The sequence below is a fragment of the Oryctolagus cuniculus genome, chromosome 17, assembly GCF_051225735.1.
Source record: "Oryctolagus cuniculus isolate XC-2025 breed Fujian yellow rabbit chromosome 17, ASM5122573v1, whole genome shotgun sequence".
Lineage (NCBI taxonomy): Eukaryota > Metazoa > Chordata > Mammalia > Lagomorpha > Leporidae > Oryctolagus > Oryctolagus cuniculus.
The window spans coordinates 45185094-45210642 of NC_142883.1; the positions used below are offsets into that span (position 1 = coordinate 45185094).

General features: G+C 42.8%; 1 protein-coding gene across 10 annotated transcripts in view; it reads right to left on the bottom strand.

Moving 5' to 3' along the window:
• SSH2 (slingshot protein phosphatase 2) overlaps positions 1-25549 on the bottom strand; it is a 281689-nt gene that overhangs the window by 126966 nt on the left and 129174 nt on the right. The window contains exon 1 of one of the 10 annotated variants that reach the window (XM_008270961.5): positions 5827-6143. The exons of 7 other annotated variants lie outside the window; for them this stretch is intronic. In XM_008270961.5, coding sequence (XP_008269183.4) covers positions 5827-5954 — 128 coding nt within the window. In that variant the 5' untranslated portion in view covers positions 5955-6143. Of the gene's footprint in view, positions 1-5826; positions 6144-25549 lie in introns of those variants that run through there. 2 more of the 10 variants (XM_051824584.3, XM_089317532.1) reach the window with 2 other exon arrangements.

Consider the following 25549-nt stretch of genomic DNA (forward strand, 5'->3'; position numbering starts at 1 on the left):
GGCGCAGTTTCAGCTGTTGTGGCCAATTGGAGAGTGAATGAACCATCGGATGGAAGACATTTCTCTCTCTCTCTCTCTCTACCTCTACCTCTACCTCTCCTCTCTCTGTAACTCTGACTTTCAAATAAATAAATAAATCTTTAAAAAAATGTTTCTATGTTTCAATTTTATGAAAAGGTGCATTTTGAGTAAGTATCTCACTATGTTTCTTTTTGAGGGTGAGTTTTAGAAAGTACTGATGTGAAGCTAGGAAGTCCAACTCACATGAAAACAAGTAAATAAATATTTTAGGTTAAGAATAAAAAGCTTAAGGTAAACTAATTAACAAATTTGGTAGTATCTCAAGCATCTAAATTGTAAGTTTTTTTTTTTGTTTTGTTTTTTTGAGAAGCAAAGAGAAAGAGAAAGCATTTCCATATTTGAGTTCACTCCCCAAATGCCCGCAAGTAGGTAGGGGAGCTAGGCACTCAATCCAGGTCTCTCAAATGGCTAGAAGGAATTCAATAACTTGAGCTATCACCACTTCCTCAGAGGGTCTGCATTAGCAGGAAGTAAGAGTCAGGAGCCAGAGTCGGGAATTGAACCTAAGCACTTTGATGTGAGATATGGGCATCTTAACCACTAGGCTAAAGGTCTGCCTCCCAAGAACTTCATTAAGAAGTTTTCATAATGGCAACTTTTTAATGGCAGTTTTGCCAGGATTTTATTTAAAAATTTCTGATCGGCCAGTGCAGCAGCTCAATAGGCTAATCCTCCACCTAGCGGCGCCGGCACACCGGGTTCTAGTCCCGGTCAGGGAGCCGGATTCTTTCCTGGTTGCCCCTCTTCCAGGCCAGCTCTCTGCTGTGGCCCGGGAGTGCAGTGGAGGATGGCCCAAGTCCTTGGGCCCTGCACCCCATGGGAGACCAGGAGAAGCACCTGGCTCCTGCCTTCGGATCAGTGCGGTGTGCCGGCCGCAGCGAGCCAGCCGTGGCGGCCACTGGAGGGTGAATCAACAGCAAAAGGAAAACCTTTCTCTCTGTCTTTCTCTCTCACTATCCACTCTGCCTGTCCAAAAAAAAAAAAAAAAAAATTTCTGATCCTTCTCTGAACTTTTTAGGACATGGCCATTTATTTCTCAATAAGCATTTGTTGTTACTGCTTTTAAAAATTTATTTATTTGAAAGACAGGGGGACAGAGATCAAGAGAGAGAGTCTTCCATCTACTGATTCACACTCCAAATGGTTACAACAGCCCAAGCCAGGAGCCAGTAACTACATCCAGGTCTCCTATGTGAGTTAGCAGGAAGCAACTACTTGTGCCATCATCTGCAGCTTTCCAGGTATATTAGCATGAAGCTGGATTAGAAGCTCTAAGTAGCCAAGACTGGAACCAGGCATTTCAATACGGGAAGCAGGCCTCCCAAGCTGTGGGTTAACCCACTGCACTAAAACTCTTGCTCCTCAGATTTTTGCTTTATTAAAAAGTATGTAAAGGGGTTGGTGTTATGGTGCAGCAGGATAAGGTGCCACTTTTTTTTTTTTTTTTTAAAGATTTATTTGAAAGTCACAGTTACACAGAGAGAAGAGAGGCAGAGAGAGAAAGAGAGAGAGAGAGGTCTTCCATCCACTGGTTCACTCCTCAATTGGCCACTACAGCCAGGGCTGCACCGATCTGAAGCCAGGAGTTTCTTCCGGGTCTCCCACATGGGTGCAGGGGCCCAAAGACTTGGGCCATCTTCCACTGCTCTCTCAGGCCACAGCAGAGAGCTGGATTGGAAGTGGAGCAACCAGGTCTTGAACCGACACCCATATGGGATGCTGGCGCTTCAAGCCAGGGTGTTAACCCGCTGCACCACAGCACCCGCCCAAGGTGCCACTTTCAATTCCAGTATCTCATATTAGAGGGCCAGTTTGAATCTAGCTGCTCTGCTTCCAATCCAGCTCCCTGGTAATGTGCCTGGGAAAGCAGTGGAAGATCGCCCAACTGCCTGGACTCCTGCAACCAACACAGGAGACTTGGATGGAGTTACAGGCTTCTGGGTTCAGCCTGGCCCAGTCCTGGATGATTCGGCCATTTGGGGAGTAAACCAACGGATGGAAGCGTGGGTGCACGTGTACTCTAACTGTGCCTTTGAAATAAATAGGTCTTTAATAAAATCATGTCATAATTGGTGAATTTTTTTTAACCACAGCAAAGGAAACTTTAGTCCAATAATGGTTACATAAGTAAAACACAGTAATACTTCAGCTAACCTATAATTTCACCTATATTTACCACAGTTCAGAGATCAGAAAGAGCCTGTGAAATTGCCAAGAAAGGTGTCCAAAGGCCATATGCTATAGCAAAGATGACACACCTTTTTTTCCGCCAAGGGCCATTTGGATGTTTATATTATTTGTGGGCCATACAAAAGTACCAACTTAAATTAGCCTGATGCAGATTTAGTAAATTTTTAGTCCCCTGTGGTTGCCTTAGAGGACCAAACCAAATGATTCTGTGGGTCTTACAGGGCCAGTGGGCCAGACATTCCCTACCCCTGCAAATGATATAAATTTCCCATTAGGAGAGCTAATACCTCTGTCCTATTTAATCTTTGATACAACTCCCATAGGATTTGTTACTTGGTTTCTAAACTCATGCAAATTGGAATCAGCAAGTAAGCAAGGGGAAAACACTCTTGTGAGCAGGTCTTCAGCAGTGCTAAGAGTATTCACATGTCGAGGTATCCTTCCTCCAAATTTGCACCTTTTTTTTTTTTTAAGTCAGTGCTCACTTAAAACTCTCAATCTGAATCTTTTAAGTTGTTCCTGCTAGTTATTACTATTTATATATTTGGTACCACATGGAAATGCTCATATCAGTCGAGGCTTACAGTATCAGATCTTAGAAATAATATTTCCTGGTGCTGGTGCTGTGGCATAGCAGATTAAGGCACCAACATCCCATACAGGTATCAGCTGGAGTCTCAGTTGTTCCATTTCTGATGCAGCTCCCTGCTAATGGGTCTGGGAAAGCAGCAGAGGATGGCCCAGGTGTGTGGGCCCCTACACTTAGGTTAGAGACTCAGAAGAAGCTCCTAGCTCCTAGTTTCAGCCTGGCACAGCCCCAATCATTTCAGTTATTTGGGGAGTGAATCAACAGATGGAAGATCTCTTTCTCTCTTTTTCTGTCTCTGTCTCCTCCTCTCTCTATATAACTGCCATTCAAATAGATAAATAAATCTTTTTTTCTTAAAAAATGTTTTCTTTTAGGAAATCAGTCCTTTGCCTTTCCTGAGATCACATTACTTGGAAAATCTGGTTTTCAAACATATATTTATCTACCCAATATTTTCATATGAAGCCAATTCATAGACCTTGAGGTGACCATGGACCCCAAATTAAGAAGGTCTGAAGTAAGTGCCAACAATGGGCATATTTAAGTTCATAAAACATAGGATTTTATGGGGCCAGCAGTGTGGCATAGTGGGTAAAGCCACTGCAGTGCTGGCATCCCATATGGGCACCAGTTCGAGTCCCAGCTGCTCTACTTCCGATCCAGGTCTCTTCTATGATCTGGAAAAGCAGTAGAAGATGGCCCAAGTCCTTGGACCCTTGCACATGTGTGTGGGACCCCGAAGAAGTTCCTGGTTCCTGGCTTTGGATAGGCATAGCTCTGGCTATTGCAGCCACCTGGGGAGGGACCAGTGGACGGAAGATCTCCCTCTGCCTCTGCTTCTCTGTAACTGTGCCTTTCGAATAAATAAATAAACCTTTCTTAAAAAATTAAGATTTTAATCAGAGTTATCTCTAATGATTTAATGATCAGTTGAGCAATACTTTAAATGCTAATAAAAGTTTTCAAGCAATATTAATAACTACTCTTCAGAAGAAAAAATTATTGCAAGTCTTTTTTAAGAAAAAAGTAGCAAAAGAGACAAAAATAAGAAATATTCTGCAAGTTCTTTTAAGTTTGTCCATCTTAGCAATACAACTCAGTACAGTAAATACATTTTCACCAATTTAAAGATGTCAGTAAAGTTAATTCCCAATTGCTAAGTCTCAAAAGCTACATCATTTTTATAGTGGTTATGTGCTCTGATCTAGGAAACAGATCTGGATTCTATGGACAGTTTTGTCATCTACTAGGTACAAGGCCTTGAGCAATTACTTAATTTCTCTAAGCCTTAGCTTTATTATCTGTACACAGAACAAATTAGTTCACAGGGCTGCTGTGAGGATTAGATGAGATGTATTAAACTGTGTTAGCACAGTGACAAGAGGTTGATAAATGGCAGCTGTTACTGTTTCATTTTGAACACAAATTTCCCACACAACCTATAGTAACTGTCATTCTACTTTCTGCCTCTGAGTACCTAGAATGGAATCATACAGTATTTGTCATTTTATGACTGGCTTATTTCATTTAGAATAATGTCTTCACTGTTCATCCGTATTGTAGCCATGTGTCAAAATTTCCTTCTTTTTAAGGCTGAATAATATTCCATTATTTGTACACAACACATTTTGAAGTACTGTTAACACTGTTCGCTGGAGATTAGTTTTCTTTTCCACTTCATTCCTCTCTCCCGTCTGCACCCGCCTCAACATCCCTCCCCCTCCCCGGCGGGGGTGGGGGGGGAGCCTTTTAAAAGTAAAATGGAAGTAATTTGTATAGAATCCTGTAGAATCACAGTACAAGGCAGTCAAAACTTTTTCACCTTTCTTGTCTTTTTTTTTTTTCTTTTTTTAGGAATTAGAACATGAATCAACACAAAAGAAAAAAGCTGAAACTCAAGCTTAATTCGATTGGGAGGACAGGAGAGCAAACCATTAATTAAAACAATAAATTAGGTGTAAGATTACAGATAAACCACATGCTATTCTCTGGACCTTTAATAAGGGATAATGGAAAGTTTCAGCTGTTGGACATTAAAGAAGTTCAAGGGTTGATCTGGGAGAGAGACAGAAGCTCTGCCTAAGTGCTGGGAGTCTAAGAAAACCTCAGCAGATGACTGCTCCGAAAACACGGGCGTGAGGCTAGTACACTACCGCGGATGGCCCGCTGCTATCTCAGGCAACCTTAAACCACTCCACTGGTTCGGGCACACAGCTTGAAGAGGCGGGGTTCCTCTCTGAGCTTTGTAACTGTGAGGTGAGATCAACCACAAGCTGACGAATAGCTACACCACTATGGAAGGGAGAGACAATCCTAGAGGTTTCAGACACAGGGACGATTTAAAGGTGTGTCTGAATCTTGCACTGCAGTGGAGGAAGGTGTGTGTGCATGCCGGCTTATGTGTGAGCACGTATTACCAGGCAGAGATAAAGGCAAACAGCCCAGCTACCCAAGTCTAGCTCTCTGAAAAAACTTCAGCGAGGAATGGACCGCTTTTCTTTGTGTGAGCGGCTCCCAACAGAAACTTAGGGTCAGGCACAAATTTCCTTAGACCAAAAACAAAAACAAAAAACAAACAAACAAACAAAAAAACCCAAAGAAAGAGCAGCAGGAGCCACAGGGCGTCCCTCGGGTTTCCGGCCGGCTGGCCCAACTCCACCGACCACCTTTCCCCCGGGGCTCCAGAGCCCCATGGCTCCGCTGTCACCCGGTCACCACACACTTCCGCAGGGCAACGCCGCTTTCCGAGTCCCTCAAAGTTGACCAGAAATTCTCCCAAGGGATCCTGTGCCGACTCCCACCCCTTCTGCCTCCACCCGACAGCCCACCCCCACCCCGGTCGCCACCGAGGCTGCACTTTCGGCCTCGCCGGCTGGGTCCGCTCCCCAGGATGCTGGGGAGCGCGGCTGCGGAAAAGCAAACTTTCCGGGCGTTCGCGGAGGCTCGAGGGCGCCGAGCGGACTCACATCTGGTTGATGGCGTTCTGCGAGATGACCGCGTTGGCAGAGAAGTAAGGGATCATTTCGGGGCCACCGAGGCTACAGGTGCAGGCGGGGGGCGCCTTCCGCTCACGGACCAAAGTGCTCAGGGTCATCGGGTCGGCTCAAAGCGCACAGCTCCGCATGCTGGCCTCCGCCCGGCTCCGGCACCAAGCGCTCACCGCGACTCCGCGACTCCGCCGGGCCGGACGCGCGGGCTCCCGGCGGCCGACTTGGGCCCGCCGCGTCGCGCGGAGGGAGCCGCCGAAGCCCAGCGCTGGGCTGTGCAGTCTGAGCTGCCGAGCGCCGCCAACAGCCCGCCCCCACCCGCGTCCGGGGCGGGGCGCCGAGGCGGGGGCGGGGCGCGGGGCGGGGTGCTGAGGCGGGGGCGGGGCGGGGGGCGGGGGGCGGGGGTCGGTCCTACAGGCATCCCGCCCCGGGAGAGCGCGGCGCCGGTCTGGGCCGGTAGGGAACGGGGCAGCCCAAGACACCCTTGCTTTGGTGAAGGAATGAAGTGAGCAGGAGGTGGGCGAAACAGGCTGATTGCTCAAAGGAGAGATGTTTCAACTGAAAAGTTCTGCCTCTTAACAGGCTCTATACATTGTGCCTCAAACCCCATTTAAAAGGCTGTACATTCACAAATGCAACAAATATTTATCAGGGGCTTCCTCTATTCTGCAGTAATTTAGGGATTAGCTAGCTTTTTTTTTTTTTAAGCAGTTGGAGATATGATGGGGGTATAAACTATTTACATCATCGATAACATCTTCCAACCCTTGTAAATCAGTTTATAGCGGCTTTCCTAGCCATCCTCCAAACCTCTTATATGCAGTCATATATGCACAGCTGCATATATGAATTACTTCCCGAGACTTAAAAGCCCAATACCTGTATCAATCAAATTGGAATCTCTCAAGGATGGGATCTAGACTTCAGTATTTTTTTTTTTTTTTTTTGAAAGCCAGAGCAACAGAGAAGGAGAGTCAGCGAGAAAGAGAAGAAAGAGATCTGCTGGTTCATTCCAAAAATGGCAGCAACAGCCAGGTCTGGGCCAGGCACAAACCAGAAGTCAGGAACAACACACTGGTCTCCCATGTGAGTGGCAGGGACCCACACACATGTGCCATCCTCCCCACAGTCCCAGGGACAGCGGAAATTTGGGATGAGAAGTGAAGCAGCGGGGCCTCAAATGGCATTGGGGTATGGGATGCCAGTGTTGCAAGCAGCAGCTTAACTTACTGTACCACAACACGAGCCCTTTTTTTAAATTTTTTAATTTTTTTAAATTTTTGACAGGCAGAGTGGACAGTGAGAGAGAGAGAGACAGAGAGAAAGGTCTTCCTTCCGTTGTTTCACACCCCAGTGGCCGCTGCGGCCAGCGCACTGCGCCAATCTGAAGCCAGGAGCCAGGTGCTTCTTCCTGGTCTCCCATGTGGGTGCAGGGCCCAAGGACCTGGGCCATCCTCTACTGCACTCCCTGGCCACAGCAGAGCTGGACTGGAAGAGGGGCAACTGGGACAGAATCTGGCACTCCGACCGGGACTAGAACCCGGTGTGCTTGCACCGCAGGCGGAGGATTAGCCTAGTGAGCCGCGGCACCGGCCCACCAGCCTTTTCAAGTGTCCCCAGGTAATTTCAACAGGCTGCCATGGTTGAGAATGCAGAGTAGAGATTATATCCTCAATTTACAGTTGTAGAAATATTAAGGTCTAGGTAGAATGCCTCGTTTGTAAATTATGTCATTCAAAGACCCAGGTTTTGACTCCTGATCTAGAGATGTAACCACCAACTTGTATTCTTTCATCTTTCACTGACTTAATCTCTTACTATATTCCTTCCAACTCACTGAACAGTGCCTTTCACCTGACCAGGCACCAGCTCTTGGTGAAAAAGATAATCTTTGGGGCTGGTGCTGTGACACAGTGGGTTAACGCCCTGGCCTGAAGCGCTGGCATCCCATATAGGCCCCGGTTTGAGACCTGGCTGCTCTACTTCTGATCCAGCTCTCTGCTGTGGCCTGGGAAAGCAGTCGAAGATGCACCCATGTGGGAGACCCAGAAGAAGCTCCTGGTTTCGGATCAGTGCAGCTCCAGCCGTTGCGGCCAACTGGGAGTGAACCATTGGATGGAAGACCTCTCTCTCTCTCTCTCTCTCTATCTCTCCTCTCTCTGTGTAACTCTTTCAAATAAATAAATAAATTTTAAAAAAAGAAAAGGATTTTTTTTTTGCATGCTATGTAGTGGCGTACAAAAGGGCTGTCAGGATGCAGGCACTCAATAAAAATCAGCTCCTTTATCTCTTGTCCTTCCAGTCTCATGATGCCAGAGCAAATATTTTCAGCCATCAGTATTTTTAGCATTTCTGACTACTTGTCTAAAATATTTATCAATGGATCTTCCTTAAGAATTCTAGAGCCAGAAATTAATATGCATAATTTTTGAAAAGGATTTCATTAGCCAGTCAGAAGAGAAAACAGACTAAAATTAAGAAGTCACTTTAAGACTCAATATGCTAGAATCAGGAAGAAATAAGTATTCTAAGTAAATTTCCAGATTCTTTCCTTGTTGAGAACTTTGGCAATCTTCAAAGTACTACTAATGAAATAATCAATTCAAACAATAAATTCTGTACCTAAAACCAGAACCACTTTTTTTTTTTTTTTTTAAATCAATTGATCCTTCCATAAAACTTAAAGCTGTTGCCAAGGCACTGAAGAACTTGAAATATTGCAAATTCATGCCAGAAAGAGGTATCTAAGTTTCCTAGAGATCTGATAATGGGAAGGAACTAGTTGGCAAATGAAGAGTTAATGGAAGGATTGGATCTAGGAGTTCATCATCTTCATCCATCTCTAGAAGGAAAATGTTTGAAAGATTTATTCAGGCTGTGTCAGCAAATGGCAGGGGAAGAAAAAAATCTGCTGATACACCCCAAAATAAATTGCTTAAAATATCTGGTAAACTTGCCAGTTTGGAACTTCTTCCAGGCTGTAATTTATTACAGACTCCTGCTGTGATTAAAAAAAAAAAAGAGAGAGAGAGAGAGAGACACTTCAACACAGCACTGTTAAGGTGAGTCCAGTTCCTTTCAAGACACAGAAGAGATGGGATTTTATTGAAGTCAACATTAAATGATGCAGTTTAGGAAAGATGATGGCGTGGTAACCATCTGTATCTGTTTGAAACAGAAGTCAACAGGAAATGTATCTTAGTAGTATCGCTTGCGTTTATGATACTAGAGGTAAAGATTTCCTGAGTATGTACACTTGCTTTTTATAAATAAGTGGGCCACAAGTAGGCATCTCATAATGGAGTCCTGGCTACTCTGCTTCAGATCCAGCTTCCTGCTAACAAAGCTGGAGAAGCAGCAGAAGATGGGCCAAGTACTTGGTCCCTGGCCATGTGGGCAACCAGGATGCAGTTCCTAGCTTCTGCCTAACACAGACCCTACTGTTGGCAGCTATTCTGGGGAGTGAACCAGGGGATGGAAGATTTTCTCTCTCTCTCTCTCTCTCTCTGCCTTTCAAATAAAATAAATAAGTCCCTATAGTGATATCCCAAAAATGTTTTTGGTTTTTTGGTTTCCCTTCAGAAGACCTCTGTCAGTGCTCATTCAGCTAAGGAAACTACATAAACACCCCCATCCAGACCATTTCAAAAGCTTTACAAAGTCAAATTCTTGCTTTCAACTGTAATAAAGTAAATTATGAAAGTGCTAGAACATGCCCTTGATTTTTTTAAGGAAAAAATTAAATCATCATTGCAAAGTTTTAAAAAAATAGTTCTTTCTTCTGTTTTTTTTGAAAGGTAGAGTTATAGAGAGGCAGAGGCAGAGAGAGAGAGAGAGAGAGAGTGAAAGAGAGAGAGAGAGAGAGAAAGGTCTTCCATCCACTGGTTTACTTCCCAAATGGCCATAACAGCTGGAGTAGGGCCAATCCAAAGCCAGGAGCCTGGAGCTTCCTCTGGGTCTCCCATGTGGGTGCAGGGGCCCAGGCACTTGAGTGATCTTCCACTGCTTTCCCAGGCCATAGCAAGAGAACTGGACCGGAAGTGGAGCAGCCAGAACTTGAACCGGTGCCCACAGGGGATAGCAGCACTGCAGGTGGCGGCTTTACCCACTATGCCACAGCACCAGCCCCCTCCTGTCTGTTTTAAAAGTTGAACAAATTCCTCTTTTCAGTCTGCAGTGTCAAAATGTCAATCAATTTAGTTTCAGCTCGATTTAATCCTTTACTGTCCATTGTCAGGAAACAAGGTTCTAGGGGACAGCTCTCTGTATTGAAGCATCAAGGAATTAAAAAATTATTCCAAATTAGATTGAGCAGCATGAGATAAATTAAGCTAGTTTTCTACTCCACATGAAATCAGAAGGGGCTTTCTCTTAAAAAAAAAATTGCAAAAAGGCCCTCAAGAAAAACTGCTGCATTTCTTTATATTCTCACTTGAGTTGGAAGATTTGAAATGTCATTTGCTGATTATTTCAAGACTCAGATAATGAAGAGTCTAAAATGTTGGCTCTTAACAACATTAGTTATGATCACATTAAAAATTTTATAGGATCAAAGGCTAGTGCTGTAGCTTAGCAGGTAAAGCTACCACCTACAACGCTGGCATCCCACATGGGCACTGATTCGAGTCCTGGCTGCTCCACTTCTGATCCAGGTCTCTGCTAATGTGCCTGGGAAAGAATCAGAAGATGGCCTAAGTGGTTGGGCCCCTGCACCTACATGGGAGACCTGGAAGAAACTCCTAGCTCTGGCTCCTGGTTTCTGTCTGGCCTAGCCCTAGCTGTTGGGACCATGTGGGGAGTGAACTGGCAGATGAAGAATCCTCTCCCTATATGTCCCTCTTTCTCTGTAACTCTGCCTTTAAATAAATAAAACTTAAAAAAATTAATAGAAGCAAATATTAATGGCTTTGAAAATTTTTTAAGTAGTAGATGTTCCTTGTATCCTTAAGGTACTTCCATTACTAAGTATTTGTGTGTCCCTCCATAATGTAAAATCACTACAAAAGAGTGAACACTGGAGACTTACATTGTATTGACTTAATTGTATTACAGGACAACCTGAAGGTACACGAAAATGTGAATGAAGAATGTGGACATGCTTTTGCTGTTATGACAAAATTTCACTGTGGTAGGTCACTTGAACTGAGGCCAAAAGCAATGAGTTAGAAACCAGAGGCCCTAAATTCTATTTATTTTCTTATTTATTTATTTGAAATGCAGAGAGACAAAGATCTCCCAGCAGCTGGTTCACTTCCCCAAAAGCTGTCAAAAGCTGGGGCTGGAGCAAAAGAAGCCAGAAACTCAGGTCTCCGAGGTGTGTGGCACTCAAAGTCCTTCAGCCATCACCGGCTGCCTCCCATGGTACATATCGGCATGAAGCCGGACAGGAGCAGAGCCAGGACTCAAACCCAGCCACTCTAATATGGGATTTGGGAGTCTCAAGCAGTGTCTAAACCACTGCGCCAAAAACCTATTTCAAAATTCTTGTTTCTAACACAATCACTTAAACTACATCTTTGACCAAGTCACTTAACTTCATCTGTAAAATGGGAAAATAAACCTGTAAGGAAATGCCTCAAGCTTTGTTCTTATGAAAGTCAGCAGGCTTAGAGAAAGGAGCCATCCAGTCTGGAGTTCCTGAAAAATGCCTTTAATCCACATAAGACAAACAGTTACCTAGTTCAAAGCAATGGAGCTCAGCAGTTAAAAACTGTCAGGAATTAACAGGTTGGGTTTGAATCGAGTAACTATTAGCTGTGAATTTTGGGACAGTTACTTAATCTATGATTCAATATTAGCACTGAAGTTATTGTGAGGAATAATTTTTATTAATATATGGAAAGTACTTAAATGAATACCTGGCACAAAAAATCTACTCTCTGGCCTTAATGTCTGGCAACATTAAAGTAAAGTCCTAAACCATGAGCCTTCATTTAGTCACTGAGATAATGAAAATGTTGGGCCAGAGATGATCCCTCTTAAGCTCTTTTCCACAAATCTGGAAAACAGTGAAAGTGGGCGATATTAGAAAGTGGCAGTGGGGGCAGGTATTGCATCTAGCTGTTCAAATTCCAGGTGGAATGCCCACATCCCACATCAGAGTGCCTGGGGAAGAGTCCCAGTTTCTCTCCTGATTCCAGTTTCCTGCTAATGTGCACTCTGGGGGGCAGCAGGTGATGGCTCAAATAACTCAGAGTCCCTGCCATCCATGTGAGAGAACTGGATTGAGTTTTCAGCAATCAGCTTTGGGCTGGCTCAGCCTTAGCCATTACGGGAATTTAGGGAGTGAGCCAGCAGATGAGACCTCCTGTGTGCGTGGACTCTTTCTCTGTCTCTCTGCATATCAAATAAAAAAATAATAAATCTGCTATCAAAAGTTCCAGATTCAAGCTACTTTGTCCATGGGCAAATCTTAGTCTGTCCCAGATTTAGTTTCCCTAAACTGAGGATGGTAATGTTTACTTCACAGGCTTATTAAGATATACAGACAACAGTGCTCTGAACAAGATACCATCAAATTTTCATTATTATCAACATTATCCATAAGTTGGCCAATCAGCTTCCAGTAATAGAAAGCTAGCTCTAATTGTTTTCTTTCATTACCCAGAAGTTGGTAAGTGAATGAATGAAAGTTAAAACATGTTCAAACCCTAAGGAACCACTATTTCATCCATAAAGTCTTTGCTGTTATTGTTTGCCAACTAGTTAATTATATCAACCCCTGTTGCAATTTATTGTAATATGAGATCTTCAGTGTTCAGTTGATTTTTGTATTCTTTAAGTTTTCAAATAACATTAATTTATTTAACTTTATTTTTTAAATACTTGGGCTTAAAAAATATGACTACACCAATAAGATGATCCACTTGTATTTTTGTTTTCTCTAAGGGCTTGATCTACAGAAATAAACAGCAAATTAATCCCCTGAGTGTCAAAAGGGAAAAAAAAGAAACACTCTTAAAGAGTTACAAAACAAAAAGCTTGTTGCCTGAAGTAATACAACATTCTATCTCCTGTTAATCTGTAAAATGACAGGATAAAATTCTCAGGATAATAATTGAATCTTCAAATCTACTGCACAGACTACACCAAGAGGTATCTCGCTACACTTAGTCAAAGGCACTCTTCATATAATACAATAAACCAAACTCTGTAAACAAAGGCTGTTAAAAGCAATCACGTTTTGTGATCACCACGAGGCTAATAGTTTTTTTTTTTTTTGAAAGAATATCTGACAATAGTTTTAAACATTGGGTTGAACAATGTGACTGAGCCTTTTTTGTCCTTTCCATGGAACTTTTCCACCATAACAGAAATGGGGAACACTGAAAAGAACTGCCTATCAACTCCACAAGGAGTCCATCTGAGGCATTCATCCACCGTGATCTTAACCACCATATGTTCCTGTAGGAAGAGGTGCTGAAATGCTGCTTTCTTCAGGTTACAAAGGCCCTACACTCTATTGAATAAAAATAAAAGGCATTTATAGATCACTTTTCACACCCAACTACTTTACAAAACATTTAACCATTTAGACTCCACTCCAACTCCTCAATCACTTTATTTTTTAAATTTAGTTTTTAAAAGGAAATAATAGGGGCTGGATCTCTGTGGTGCAACAGGTTAGGCCACTGCCTGCAAGTGCCAGCATCCCATATGGGTGGCAGTTCAAATCCTGGCTGCTCCACTTCCTATCCAGCTCCCTGCTAGTGTACCTGGGAAAGAAAGATGGCCCAAGCTTTTCAGCATCTGCCCCAACATGGGAGATCCAGAAGAGGCTCCTGACTCCTAGCTTTGGCCTGGCTCAGTCCCAGCCATTGCAGCCATTTGGGGAGTGAAACAGGGGATGAAAGATCTCTCTCTGTCTCTCCTCTTTCTGTAACTCTGCCTTTCAAATAAATAAATATCTTTAAAACAAATTACACACTTGGGAAACACAGAGATGAGTAATAAAGGCCTTCCTTTAAAAAAAAAAGATAATAAAAGTAACACATGCTGAATGTTTAAATCATTTTCAGGATTCAGAAAGGTAAAATAGGTAAAATAAAATCTATCCTTCCCATTCCCATCATCCTACTCCCAGAAATGATTTCTTTTAATATTTCTAGAAATTTTCTTTGCATATATAAACATCAATATATTGTAGTTGCCTTTTAAGAAGCACATATGTGGGCCAGTTGGTAAAGTTGCCACCTGTGACTCATGCATCCCACATGGGTGCTGGTTCAAGTCCTGGTTGCTCCACTTAGGATCCAACTCCCTGCTAATGTGCCTGGGAAGGCACTGGAAGATGACCCAAGTGTTTAGGCCCCTGTACCCATGTTGGAGACCTGGAAGAAGCCTTTGGCTTTGGCCTGGCCCAGCCCTGGCTGTTGTGCCGTTTAGGGAGTTAAACAGTAGATGGAAGATCTATCTGTCTGTCTGTCTCTCTCTGCCTTTCAAATAAATACAATTTTTAAAAAGAAGTTTAAAATATGCAGATACACAGGAAAAATTGTGCAGTAATACCCAAATACTTAACCTCCTGGATTTTACAATTAAGATTTTGCTGTAGGCAAGCGCTGTGGCTCAATAGGCTAATCCTCCTCCTGCAGCACCGGCACACCGGGTTCTAGTCCCGGTTGGGGTGCCGGATTCTGTCCCAGTTGCCCCTTTTCCAGGCCAGCTCTCTGCTGTGGTCCGGGAGTGCAGCGAAGGATGGCCCAAGTGCTTGGGCCCTGCACCCCATGGGAGACCAGGAGAAGCACCTGGCTCCTGCCATCGGATCAGCGCGGTGTGCTGGCCGCAGCGCACCGGCTGGGGCGGCCATTGGAGGGTGAACCAACGGCAAAAGGAAGACCTTTCTCTCTGTCTCTCTCTCTCACTGTCCACTCTGCCTGTCAAAAAAAAAAAAAAAAAAAAAAGATTTTGCTGTGTTGGATTTGTCACATATCTATCCCCTATCCATCTCTGAGCTAGAAGTTTTTAAGCAGGAAAATAGTTTGCTTATCCTTATACATATTTTATGTATCAAACATAAGAAATTCTTAAAAATTAATTTCACATTTTTTTTATATGACAGGTAGAGTTATAGACAGTGAGAGAGAGAGAGAAAAAGGTCTTCCTTCTATTGGTTCCCTCCCCAAATGGCCGCCACGGCTGGCGCTGTGCCAATCCGAAGCCAGGAGCCAGGTGCTTCTTCCCGGTCGCCCACGCGGGTGCAGGGGCCCAAGTACTCGGGCCATCCTCCACTGCCCTCCCGGGCCACAGCAGAGAGCTGGATTGCAAGAGGAGCAACTAGGACTAGAACCGGTGACCATATGGGATGCCGGTGGCACAGGTGGAGGATTAACCAAGTGAGCCATAGTGCTCGCCCCTATTCCACATCTTAAAGGTATAGTTTACTGAATGGATTTCACATTAAAGAAACATTATCAAGTGAGTAACAATATGAAAACAAGAATGGAAAGAAAAACAAATTCAAGAGCATAGTTACTTGTATGCAGAAGGGGGGAAGGGATCTTCAACTAGAAGAGTTAACGGGGGGGGGCTTCAATTATAATTTTTTTAAGTTAAAATAGTAAAATGTTAGAATGTCACAGTACTGTCTATTGCATGTATGACTATTTGTTCTTTGCTGTGTGTTGGAAACATTTCGAAATCAGAAATGAATAGAAAGATTTGCTACTTAATCTTCTCTCCACCCACCCTCCCCCCACCAAGTATTTTTCACTTCACTTAAGATTCATTGTCCAGTTGGCCTTCCAGCTGATGTGGATTGAATAGAATCTGACAAAACTGTATCTTTTCTCAGTAGTTCCAGGTATTAGCTGAAGAATGATACAAAGTGCCCTCTTTTTACTCAGGATTGACCAGCATAGCTTTTGCATACTTCTTGGTTTTGCCTGACCCAGAGTGAAAACACATCTTCTAATATTGTACTTAAATTATTTGAACATGTTTGACATGGTGATTGAAAAGTATTTAATTGTATAAGTATGTGATTTTGCATGTTCGCCTGATTTCAGAGAAGAAAGACATGGAAAGTGAAATGTGGTCAAGGAAACTGATCCACGAAGGTTTAGAGAGATAATGATGCTGCTCAGCCAACGGCCTGGAAACCTGACCATTCTAAACAAACCGCATAGTACTAAACTGCTTGTGAAAGGGCTGAATAAATCCTGCTGCAATTTGAACTTTTGGCTCCTGAAAGTCTAGGGCAGGCTCGAAAATAAAAATAAAGCCCTACCTACTGGGTTGTGCTCCAGGCCCTCTGCTAAATTGTCTGCATAAAGGCATCTATCCAAATAACAAAAGGCAGCAAGAGAGAGATGAGGTGGTGGAGAGGAGCTGAGGGGCTTGCCTATACCAGGTGTGAGGAAGTGTATTGATTCTTAAGGAAATACTTACATAGAGCCTAAAGCGTATGTAAAAAAAAATGGTAAGCCTTAAGAAATAAGATAGTGGGATGTGATGTAAAGGATCAGTCATCCATCCAGAATGTATTTAGTGCTTATGACTTACCTAGCACTGTGTTAAGACATATGAAGTCCACAAAAAAAGTTACAATGTCTGATCTGTGCTAAGTTATTGCCTATGCAACAATTTGAGAAATATATATATATTCTATATAATTATAAACTTAATATTTATGGCATAAAATAGAGGAAAGAAAATAAGACCTTGAATAAACACTGCAATTTTCTAATTATTGAAAGAACTGAGAACTGAAATAAGCCTTGAACAATATATTACACTTGGATAACCTGGAAGGCTGGAGGAATATGGTCTCTGAGAAGGAACAGTTTAAATAAAGAATGAAACTTGGCTTTAGGAGGACAAGCTAGAAAGTACCTTATAGCAAAATTTTGCTTTAGGGAGGATAGGTAAAAAGGTAGTTCTACTGATGGTGTTGTAGAAGGGATGAAGTTAAGATTTATATGCCATAGGATTTAAATTACAGAGGATTGGAAGGGTACAAGGAACAGTTTGGACTTGATCTGAAAGGAAATAAAGAACCATTTAGGTGTTGAGTAAGGAATTATTATGAAAGTGTGTTTAACTCTTACTCATTTTGATAATCAGCGTCTAACAAAGAGCCTGATATACAGGTGTTCAGGATTAGTCAAACTGAATGCAATTCACCGCTTAACATTAGGTAGGCTAAATTGTACACATATGAACCTAGAATCTAGTCTTCTTATAGTTTGATTCATCTGAAATGGTAATACTTGGGCAGCTAGTAGGGTTATTTTCTAAAAAAAAATAATAATTAATTATCTGAGAGGCAAAGAGACAGATACAGCTCCTATGTGCTGGTTCACTCCCCAAATGCTTACAACAACTGGGCCTCAGCCAGAACTGGATCCAGGAGTGGGGCAGGAACCAGAGCTTAAAGTCAAACCCAAGCATTCTGATGTGAGACACGGGCATCTTAAACAAGAGGCTAACTACCTGCTCCCAGTAAGTTTATTTTAAACATCAAATAAGATGACAGTGTATCATCACTATCCACAAATAAACGCCTCATTCAGGTAGGATATTATGTAAAAACTACAGAAACAAAAGAAATCTTTAGATATCAGTGCTTTGAAAAATGTCCTGTGGTGAATATAAGTTTGAAATACACAGTTATAAGGGACTCGGTAGCAAGAGGGTGGTATACAGTGTCCAAAGGATCATATTACTGCTATATTTAGTATGGTATCAGGTCCCCATTATTGCCAGGACCTGCTAGGCCTTCATAGCAGGAGAAAACACCAGGTGCAGACAGGTATTTAAGTTCGCTGAGAGTCCTTCTTGTTGACAACATAAGACCTTTTCAGATTTCATCTATTCTTTTTTTTAAATAATTATTTATTTATTTGAGAGGTGGAATAACAGACAGTGAAAGGGAGAGACAGAAAGGTCTTCCCTCTGTTGGTTCACTTCCCAGATGACTGCGACGGCTGGAGCTGTGCCAATCTGAAGCCAGGAGCCAGGTGCGCCTTCCTGGTCTCCCATGCAGGTGCAGGGGCCCAAGCACTTGGGCCATCTTCTACTGCTTTCCCAGGCCATAGCAGAGAGCTGGATTGGAAGAGGGCAGCCAGGACTAGAACCAGCGCCCATATGGGATGCCGGCGGCACAGGCTGAGGATTAACATACTGTGCTACGGAGCCAGCCCCCAGATTTCATCTATTCTGTAATGAATGTCCACCATCATGACGACAGTGTATAACACTGGTTAAGAAAGCAGATACATAGTCAGGCATTTAGCTTAGCAGTTAAGACCCTGGTTAAGACGTCCTCATCCTCATCAGAGTACCTGTGTTCAGTACCTGGCTATGGCTCCTGATTTCACCTTTTTGTTAATGCAGAAATGCTAATGCTAATGCATTAGCAGGGAGCTGGATCAGAAGTGGAGCAGCCAGGGGCCAGCACTGTGTCATAGTGGGCTAAGCATGTGCCTGCAGCACTGGCATCTCATATGAATGCTGATTCGAGTCTAGGCTGCTCCACTTCTGATCCAGCTCTCTGCTATGGCCTGGGAAAGCAGTTGAAGATGGCCCAAATGCTTGGGCCCCTGCACCCACGTGGAAGATCCTGAGGAGGCTCCTGGCTCCTGGCTTCTGATCGGCCCAGCTCCAGCCATTACAGCCATATGGGGAGTAAACCAGCAGATGGAAGATCTTTGTTTCTCCCTCTCTCTGTATGTGACTCTACCTCTAAAACAAACAAACAAACAGATATAAATAAATAAATAAAGTGGTGCAGCTGAGACTCAAATCAGTGCTCATATAGGATGCCACTAACTTGGCGGTGGCTTAACCTGCTGCACAACAACGCTGCCCTAGTATTTTAAACTTAAGGGTGTAGTGTATTAACAAAGCAATAAATCAGGCCTGCTAGTCTATAATTACTGCTTAAGCTCTTGCCTTATATTACTTAATAAATAAAAGACCAGTTCTAAGATCCATCTTTACCCTAATCATTTCTTAGAAAGCAGATACTTCAGCTTCGACTTTACCAGCCTTTCCTAGAGTATTCATGAAATGCTTTATGATCCCCTTCCCACTATGATTTAAACCCAAAACAGGAAAACTGTCTATGGTATGAGTATCTTTAACAAAATGAGTATACTAAGTAATTAGAAGAGAAATACTGAGTCTGTGGCATGGAAGGTTAAGCCTCTACCTGTGATGCTGCTATCCCATATGGGTACCAGTGCCAGGATAGGCTACTCCCTGCTAATGCACCTGGGAAAGCAGCACAAGATGGCCCAAGTGCTTGGGCCCCTGCACCCATGTGATGAAAGACCTGGAAGAAGCCTTGGGCTCCTGGCTTTGGCCTGGCACAGCCCTGACTGTAGCAGCCATTTCGGGAAGTGAACCAGCAGATGGAAGATCTCTCTCTCTCTCCTCCTCTCTCTGTAACTCTGTCTTTCAAATAAATAATTTTTTTTAAAAAAAAAGAAGATAAATACTTCTAAAAGTTTTAAAAAGATGTTTATACCTGCCCCACTCCCCGCTACCAAACTTTCTAAATAATTTCAGTAAAATGTTTGACTACAAGTTGACTATAATAAAAGTTTCACTGTGATATAACATTTATGTGACGCTACTTTGTCTACTATTTGAGGTATTTTCTTATTTGTATATTATGCTTTGAAATATTTTTTTAAAAATTTATTTGACAGGTAGAGTTATAGACAGTGAGAGAGAAAGACAGAGACAAAGGTCCTCTCTCCGTTGGTTCACTCCCCAAATGACCGCCACAGCCAGCGCTGCCCCCATCCGAAGCCAGGAGCCAGGTGCCTCCTCCCAGTCTCCCATGTGGGCGCAGGGGCCCAAGAACCCAGACCATCCTCCACTGCCCTCCCGGGCCACAGCAGAGAGCTGGACTGGAAGAGGAACAACCAGGACCAGAAACTGGCACCCATATGGGATGCTGGCGCTGCAGGCAGAGGATTAACCAAGTGAGCCATGGTGCCGACCCCCGAAATAAATATTTTTAAAAAGATTTTTTATTTGAAAGGCAGGGCTTCAGAGAGAGAAGGGGGGGGGGAGGGAGAGGGAGAGAGAGAGATAAATATATCTCTTCCATTCCCTGGTTCATTCCCCAGATGGCTGCAACAGCCAGGGCTGAGCCATGTGGAAGCCAGAAACTACATGCTAGATTCCCACATGGGTAGCAAGGGACCAAAATGTAGCTAGGTTTTCCTCCAAAAGCTTTGTTTTGTTTTGTTTTGTTTTAATTTGGTGGAGGGGAGCTTTAGTCAGTCTAAATAAAGCATTAACTACAAAAGAACTGCTGCTTACACTTTGACATGGGCATGATGACTTATTATCATTCCAGTAGTTAAGAAAAATCATATAACCAAAAAGGAAAGAGAATATTGGATTTCTTTTAAAATATTTATTTATTTATTTATTTGAAAGGCAAAGTTACAGAGAGAAGGAGAAACAGATCTTCCATCTGCTGGTTCATTCTCCAAATGGCCACAAAGGCCAGGGCTGGATCAAGCCAAAGTCAGGAGGCAGGAGCTTCATCTGGGTCTCCCATGTGTGTGCAGGGGTCCAATTACTTAGGCCAATATTCCACTACTTTTCCAGGTGCATTAGCAGGGGACTGGGTTGAAAGTGGAGCAGCTGGGACCCAAACTGGTGCTCACATGGGATGCCAATATTGCAGGCAGCAGCTTACCCCACTATGTCACAAAACTGGCCCCTCAATTTTTGTTACAGATTTATTTATTTGAAAGGTAGAGTAACACAGAGACAGGCAGAAATGGACACACACATACACACACACATACACACACACACACACAGAAGAAGAGAGAGAGAGGGAGATCTTCCATCTGCTGGTTCACTCCCCAAATTGCTGCAATGGCTGGGGCTAGGCCACACTGGAGCCAGGAGCCCAGATCTCCCATCTGGGTTACCTATATGGGTGGCAAGGGTCCAAATACTTGGGCTATCTTGTCAGAGTTCACGTGGTGGCTTAACTCACTGTGTGTGGGGAGCAACTCGGACTAGACTAAGTTACTGGAATTAAGTAATTACTTATTCTATGCATCTGCTCTCCCACAATATGGCGCTGGGAGAGGAGTAAACAGCTTCTATACAGCTGCCTCTCACCAACTTGACAAGCTGCAGGAGCTGCTCCTGATTGGAGGAGAGCAGCGTACTCGGCGTGTGGGTAGCAGAGTTGGGATTGGTGGAAGAGGACTATAAAGGAGGAGAGAGACAACATGCACCAGGAACACCTGAGGAACACCTGAGCAGCCCACGAGAGAGCCGGCCAGCGGTGTGCCGCTCCCCTGTGGAAGTGGGGAAAGTGGCAGGGGGCCCCGCCCCTCCACGGAGGTGGAGGGACGGCAGCCAACCCAGGAAGAACCAGCAGCAAACCCGGGGAGGGCCGAGCAGATAAAAGAACAGCGCAGGGTCCTGTGTCGTTCCTTCGCGAAGAGTGGGAGCGACAACTGTGCACGATGCCATCCCCTAAATTTGAACTGAATTCAATTTTCCACAAACATTCTGAAGGACCCTTGCTTAACTTTAAGGTTATGGTGAGAAAAGGAAAAGTTTGAGATAAACATACACATGTATACTAAAATCCCTCCTGTGCTTAATGATAGTATAAATACAATTCTAAATTCCTTTATAAAGCTACTAACATAAGACTTGCACTAAAATTGACTGATTCTATATAGTTTCTTGAATTTGTGTTTTGCCAAATAGAGCATGCCTAGACAGTAAAGCCTGCACTATCACTGCAGAATCCAAACCCACCTTAAACCTGTTTACAGTTCCTACTTAGATGTTTGTTAAAGAAGTTATTTTCACTAACTTAAAATAGTTTTTTACTAATATCTTGGTTTTGATCTGTAATGTTCTCTTGTTTGTTTTTCATCTGTGAGAAGTTCAGGAGGTAGAAGTGATAGATGTGGGGATTGACTGAATTGTGGCACATGAGAATCAGGGATGAATATGAAGTTTCTAGTGTAACACTAAGTAGATGGAAATCATTAACAAGAGGAAGAGAAATACACTTTGGAAATTTTTATTTATTTGGAAGGCAGAGAGAGATCTTCCATCTGCTGGTTCACTTCCCTTACATGTGCAACAGCCAGAGGTGGGCCACACCAAAGCCGGGAGCTCAACCTGAATCTCCCACATGGGAGCCGCAGGGATGCAAATATTTGAGCCATCACCTTATGCTTCCCAGAGTGTGCATTAGCAAGAAGCTGGAATTGGAAGTGGAGTGGGGACTCGAACCTAGGCATTGTGATATGGGATATGGCTGTCCCAAGTGGCAGCTTTACCATGGTGCCAAATGCCCACTGCAAAATAAATTTGATAAATACAATAAAAATGATTATAAGATACACAAGACAACAGGCAGTGTGAATTAAGAGTTTAAAGTTCAAATTGAAATCTGCAGTGATTTATAGATTTGACAGTTCTTGATACAAGGACACGAAGAAAGGAGTGGATGAGGTAACTCAGGGACGATGTATAGAGACAGGAATGGAAAGATAAGCAACCTTGAAATTATATGCAAACATTTTCCTGAGGAAAAGGCCTAGAGCTTTAACCAGCTTTTCAAATGGTTTCTCCAAAAGTTGAAAATTTCAGGCAAAAGAAAGACAAGGATGGTTCCCTGGGGAAAAGTAACCTTTAATGGAAGTAGTGGGATGAACTGCTGGCAGAACCAATTGGGACACTATGAACAGCAAAGAATGATGATAAGAAAGCCAAAGGAGGTTCAAATTACAGAGAAGGATGGTCATGAGTGTCATTTAAGATGGGGACCACTAAGTAGTCACTAGGGATCTAATGAGCAGCAGACTGAGATGTGTAGGGGCAAAAGATTTCATGGGTTAAAGAGTGAATGGGAATTTTAAAAGGAGGCAGTAGGGGCTGGTGCTGTGGCACACTGGATTAAAGCCCCGGCTTGCAGTGCCAGCATTCCATATGGGCGATGGTTGCTCCACTTCTGATCCAGCTCTCTGCTATGGCCTGGGAAAGCAGTGGAGGATGGCCCAAGTCCTTGGGCCCCTGCACCCATGTGGGAGACCTGGAAGAAGCTCCAGGCTCCTGGCTTTCGATCGGCACATCTCTGGCTGCTGCAGCCATCTGGGGAGTGAACCAGTGGATGGAAGATCTCTCTCTCTCTCTCGCTCTCTCTCTCTCTGCCTTTCAAATAAGTAAATAAATATTTTTTACCAGAAAGAAATATTATCATTAACATATTAAAAAAAACACAAAAGCAACAATGCAGTAAGGATCCTTCCACTGCTCTTTACACAGACTTAAATGCTGTCATGTCATTCATCAGTTACACTTAACAATCAATAATCTTCCAATCACTGAGTTTAAAATAAATCATTTAAAACACCTTATCTGGCTAGGGATGCAGCAGCAACAGAGACAGAAAGAAATGTGTATATGCTCCAGATCATCCTTGTAGAAAACTCAAAAGTTTTGTTTTCTTAAAATTAAGAATCATTCAGTGTTCCGTAGTACTCACAGTTCAACTTACCTAACCTAAGACAATCATTTAACTAAAAGTGATTTCACGAATTACATATCCCAGCTTTTAAGAAGAGGTATACCTTAAACAAAACAGAAAAAAATTAACTGGCCAGGTATATTTTAACCTATCTGAAAAGGCCTTTAATCTTAACAGTAATTGATTTTCAAGAAGAAAAATGAGGCTGTAGTAATTCTGAAGTTTTCGAAATATGTATTATAAAGTTTATTATTTATTATGGACATAAAATTATGATCTTTTTTTTTTAGAACAGGGTTGGGGAATGTCTGGCCTGCAGGTCATACAGGTCCATGAAATCATTTGGTCTGGCCTTGTCAAGGCAACTCTAGGTGGGACTCAAATTCAGTGAATCTGGGGCCGGAGCTGTGGTGCAGCGAGCTAACGCCCTCGCCTGAAGTGCCAGCATCCCATATGGGCGCCAGTTCTGGTCCCGGCTGCTCCACTTCCGATCCAGCTCTCTGCTGTGGCCTGGGAAAGCAGTAGAAGATGGCCCAAGTCCTTGGGCCCCTGCACCCACATGGGAGATCCAGAAGAAGCTCTTGGCTCCTGGCTTCGGATTAGTGCAGTACCGGCTGTTGTGGCCAACCGGGGAGTGAACCATCGGATAGAAGACCTCTCTCGCTCTCTCCTCTCTCTGTGTAACTCTTTCAAATAAATAAATACATTTTTTTAAAAAAAAATCAGTGAATCTATATCAGGCTAATTTTTAAGTTTATAATTTTGTGTGGTCTGCAAATGATGTTATTAAATATCCAAATGGCCTTTGGCAGAAAAAAGGTTCCCTAACCCCACAGAATTCAGTTTATAATTACAAGAAGGAATAATAATAATAATAATAATAGCTATTCATTATTGAATGCCTATTATTGTGACAAGCACTTTACATTTATATGTCAAATCCTCATGAAAAACTGTAAAAGATTTTTGGTCTTCTTATACAGTTGAGGAAATGGACTCAAAGAGGCATTAAATATCTTTTCCCATAGCCTGAAAATAGATGAAAAGTATGATTCTTTATTCATTCCTTTTAAACAAAGTTACTGAGTGCTATCTATGTGCCAGAATTCAAGGACATAATTATGAACAGGCCAGAGAATGCCCCTGCTCTCACACAGTTTTCAGCAGAAAGAACAAATGTGTTAACAGTGCTGTTGGAAGTGCTGTGAAAAAGTGGAGTTCTGTTATCACAGGTGAGACTTTTCCACTGAAGAGTAAGAATTGTTAGGAGCACAAGTGGCTTATAACAAGTTTCTAAATTCCCTGATCTTCTGTTTGGCATTTCATCAGATCAGTTGTTTCAGGGCTGGGTTAGGTAATCGATCATAGGTCTTTCCTTTTCTGTCCAGATAGCTGCCTAGTTTGGGGAAATTCCCTGTGAATGACTGACAAAGAGTCTACCAGTCATGTTATTAATGAATGCCTCTGCCGAGGATGATGGAATAGTAGCGAGTCGGAGAGGCAAGTGTGTGAGTTTTCTCTTAATAAATATTGAGTCACTGAATCAACATAATCGGTGTCTTTAAACAGGCTTTCCATGGGTATCCAATGGTTATGACTTCAGGATATTACTCAGGATGAAGCAGATTTGACCTGCTGACCCAGAAAGAGCTTCATTTCTAGCTCAATATGAGATATGTACTAAGTACAGTGCTGTACTTTACTAGTATATGAAGTCTGACAATTTCTTTTTTCTTTTTCCTCAGTAAATGATCCTTACACTATATGATGTAAGGGATTTCAGTCATAGCACGACATTACAGAAATCAGGTGTGAGTGTGAAATTAGAATGGAAAATAACTTAGACAAGTAAGAGTGAAAGTACCATCACTTTACATCTTTGCCTTGCTATTTGGTGCTTATATTTGTTAAGCTTTCCTGAAACTGTTTTACATTACAACAATCCTATAGTTAGATGGGTAGATATTATCCTCATTTTACCTTATGAAAATATGGCAAATATTTTTACATCTTTTCTGAAGATGAATATTCTACAAATAATACTAACATTCAATATCCTAGTCTTGTTAAATATTCTTTGATTTCACTTTGTAAAATTTCTCTATCAGATGGTTACTATTTTTTTAAAAGTATTTAGCTGTTTATTTACTTGAAAGGCAGAGCCACAGACAGGGAGAGGCAGAGGCAGAGGCACAGAGACAGAAATCTCTACCTGCTGATTCACTG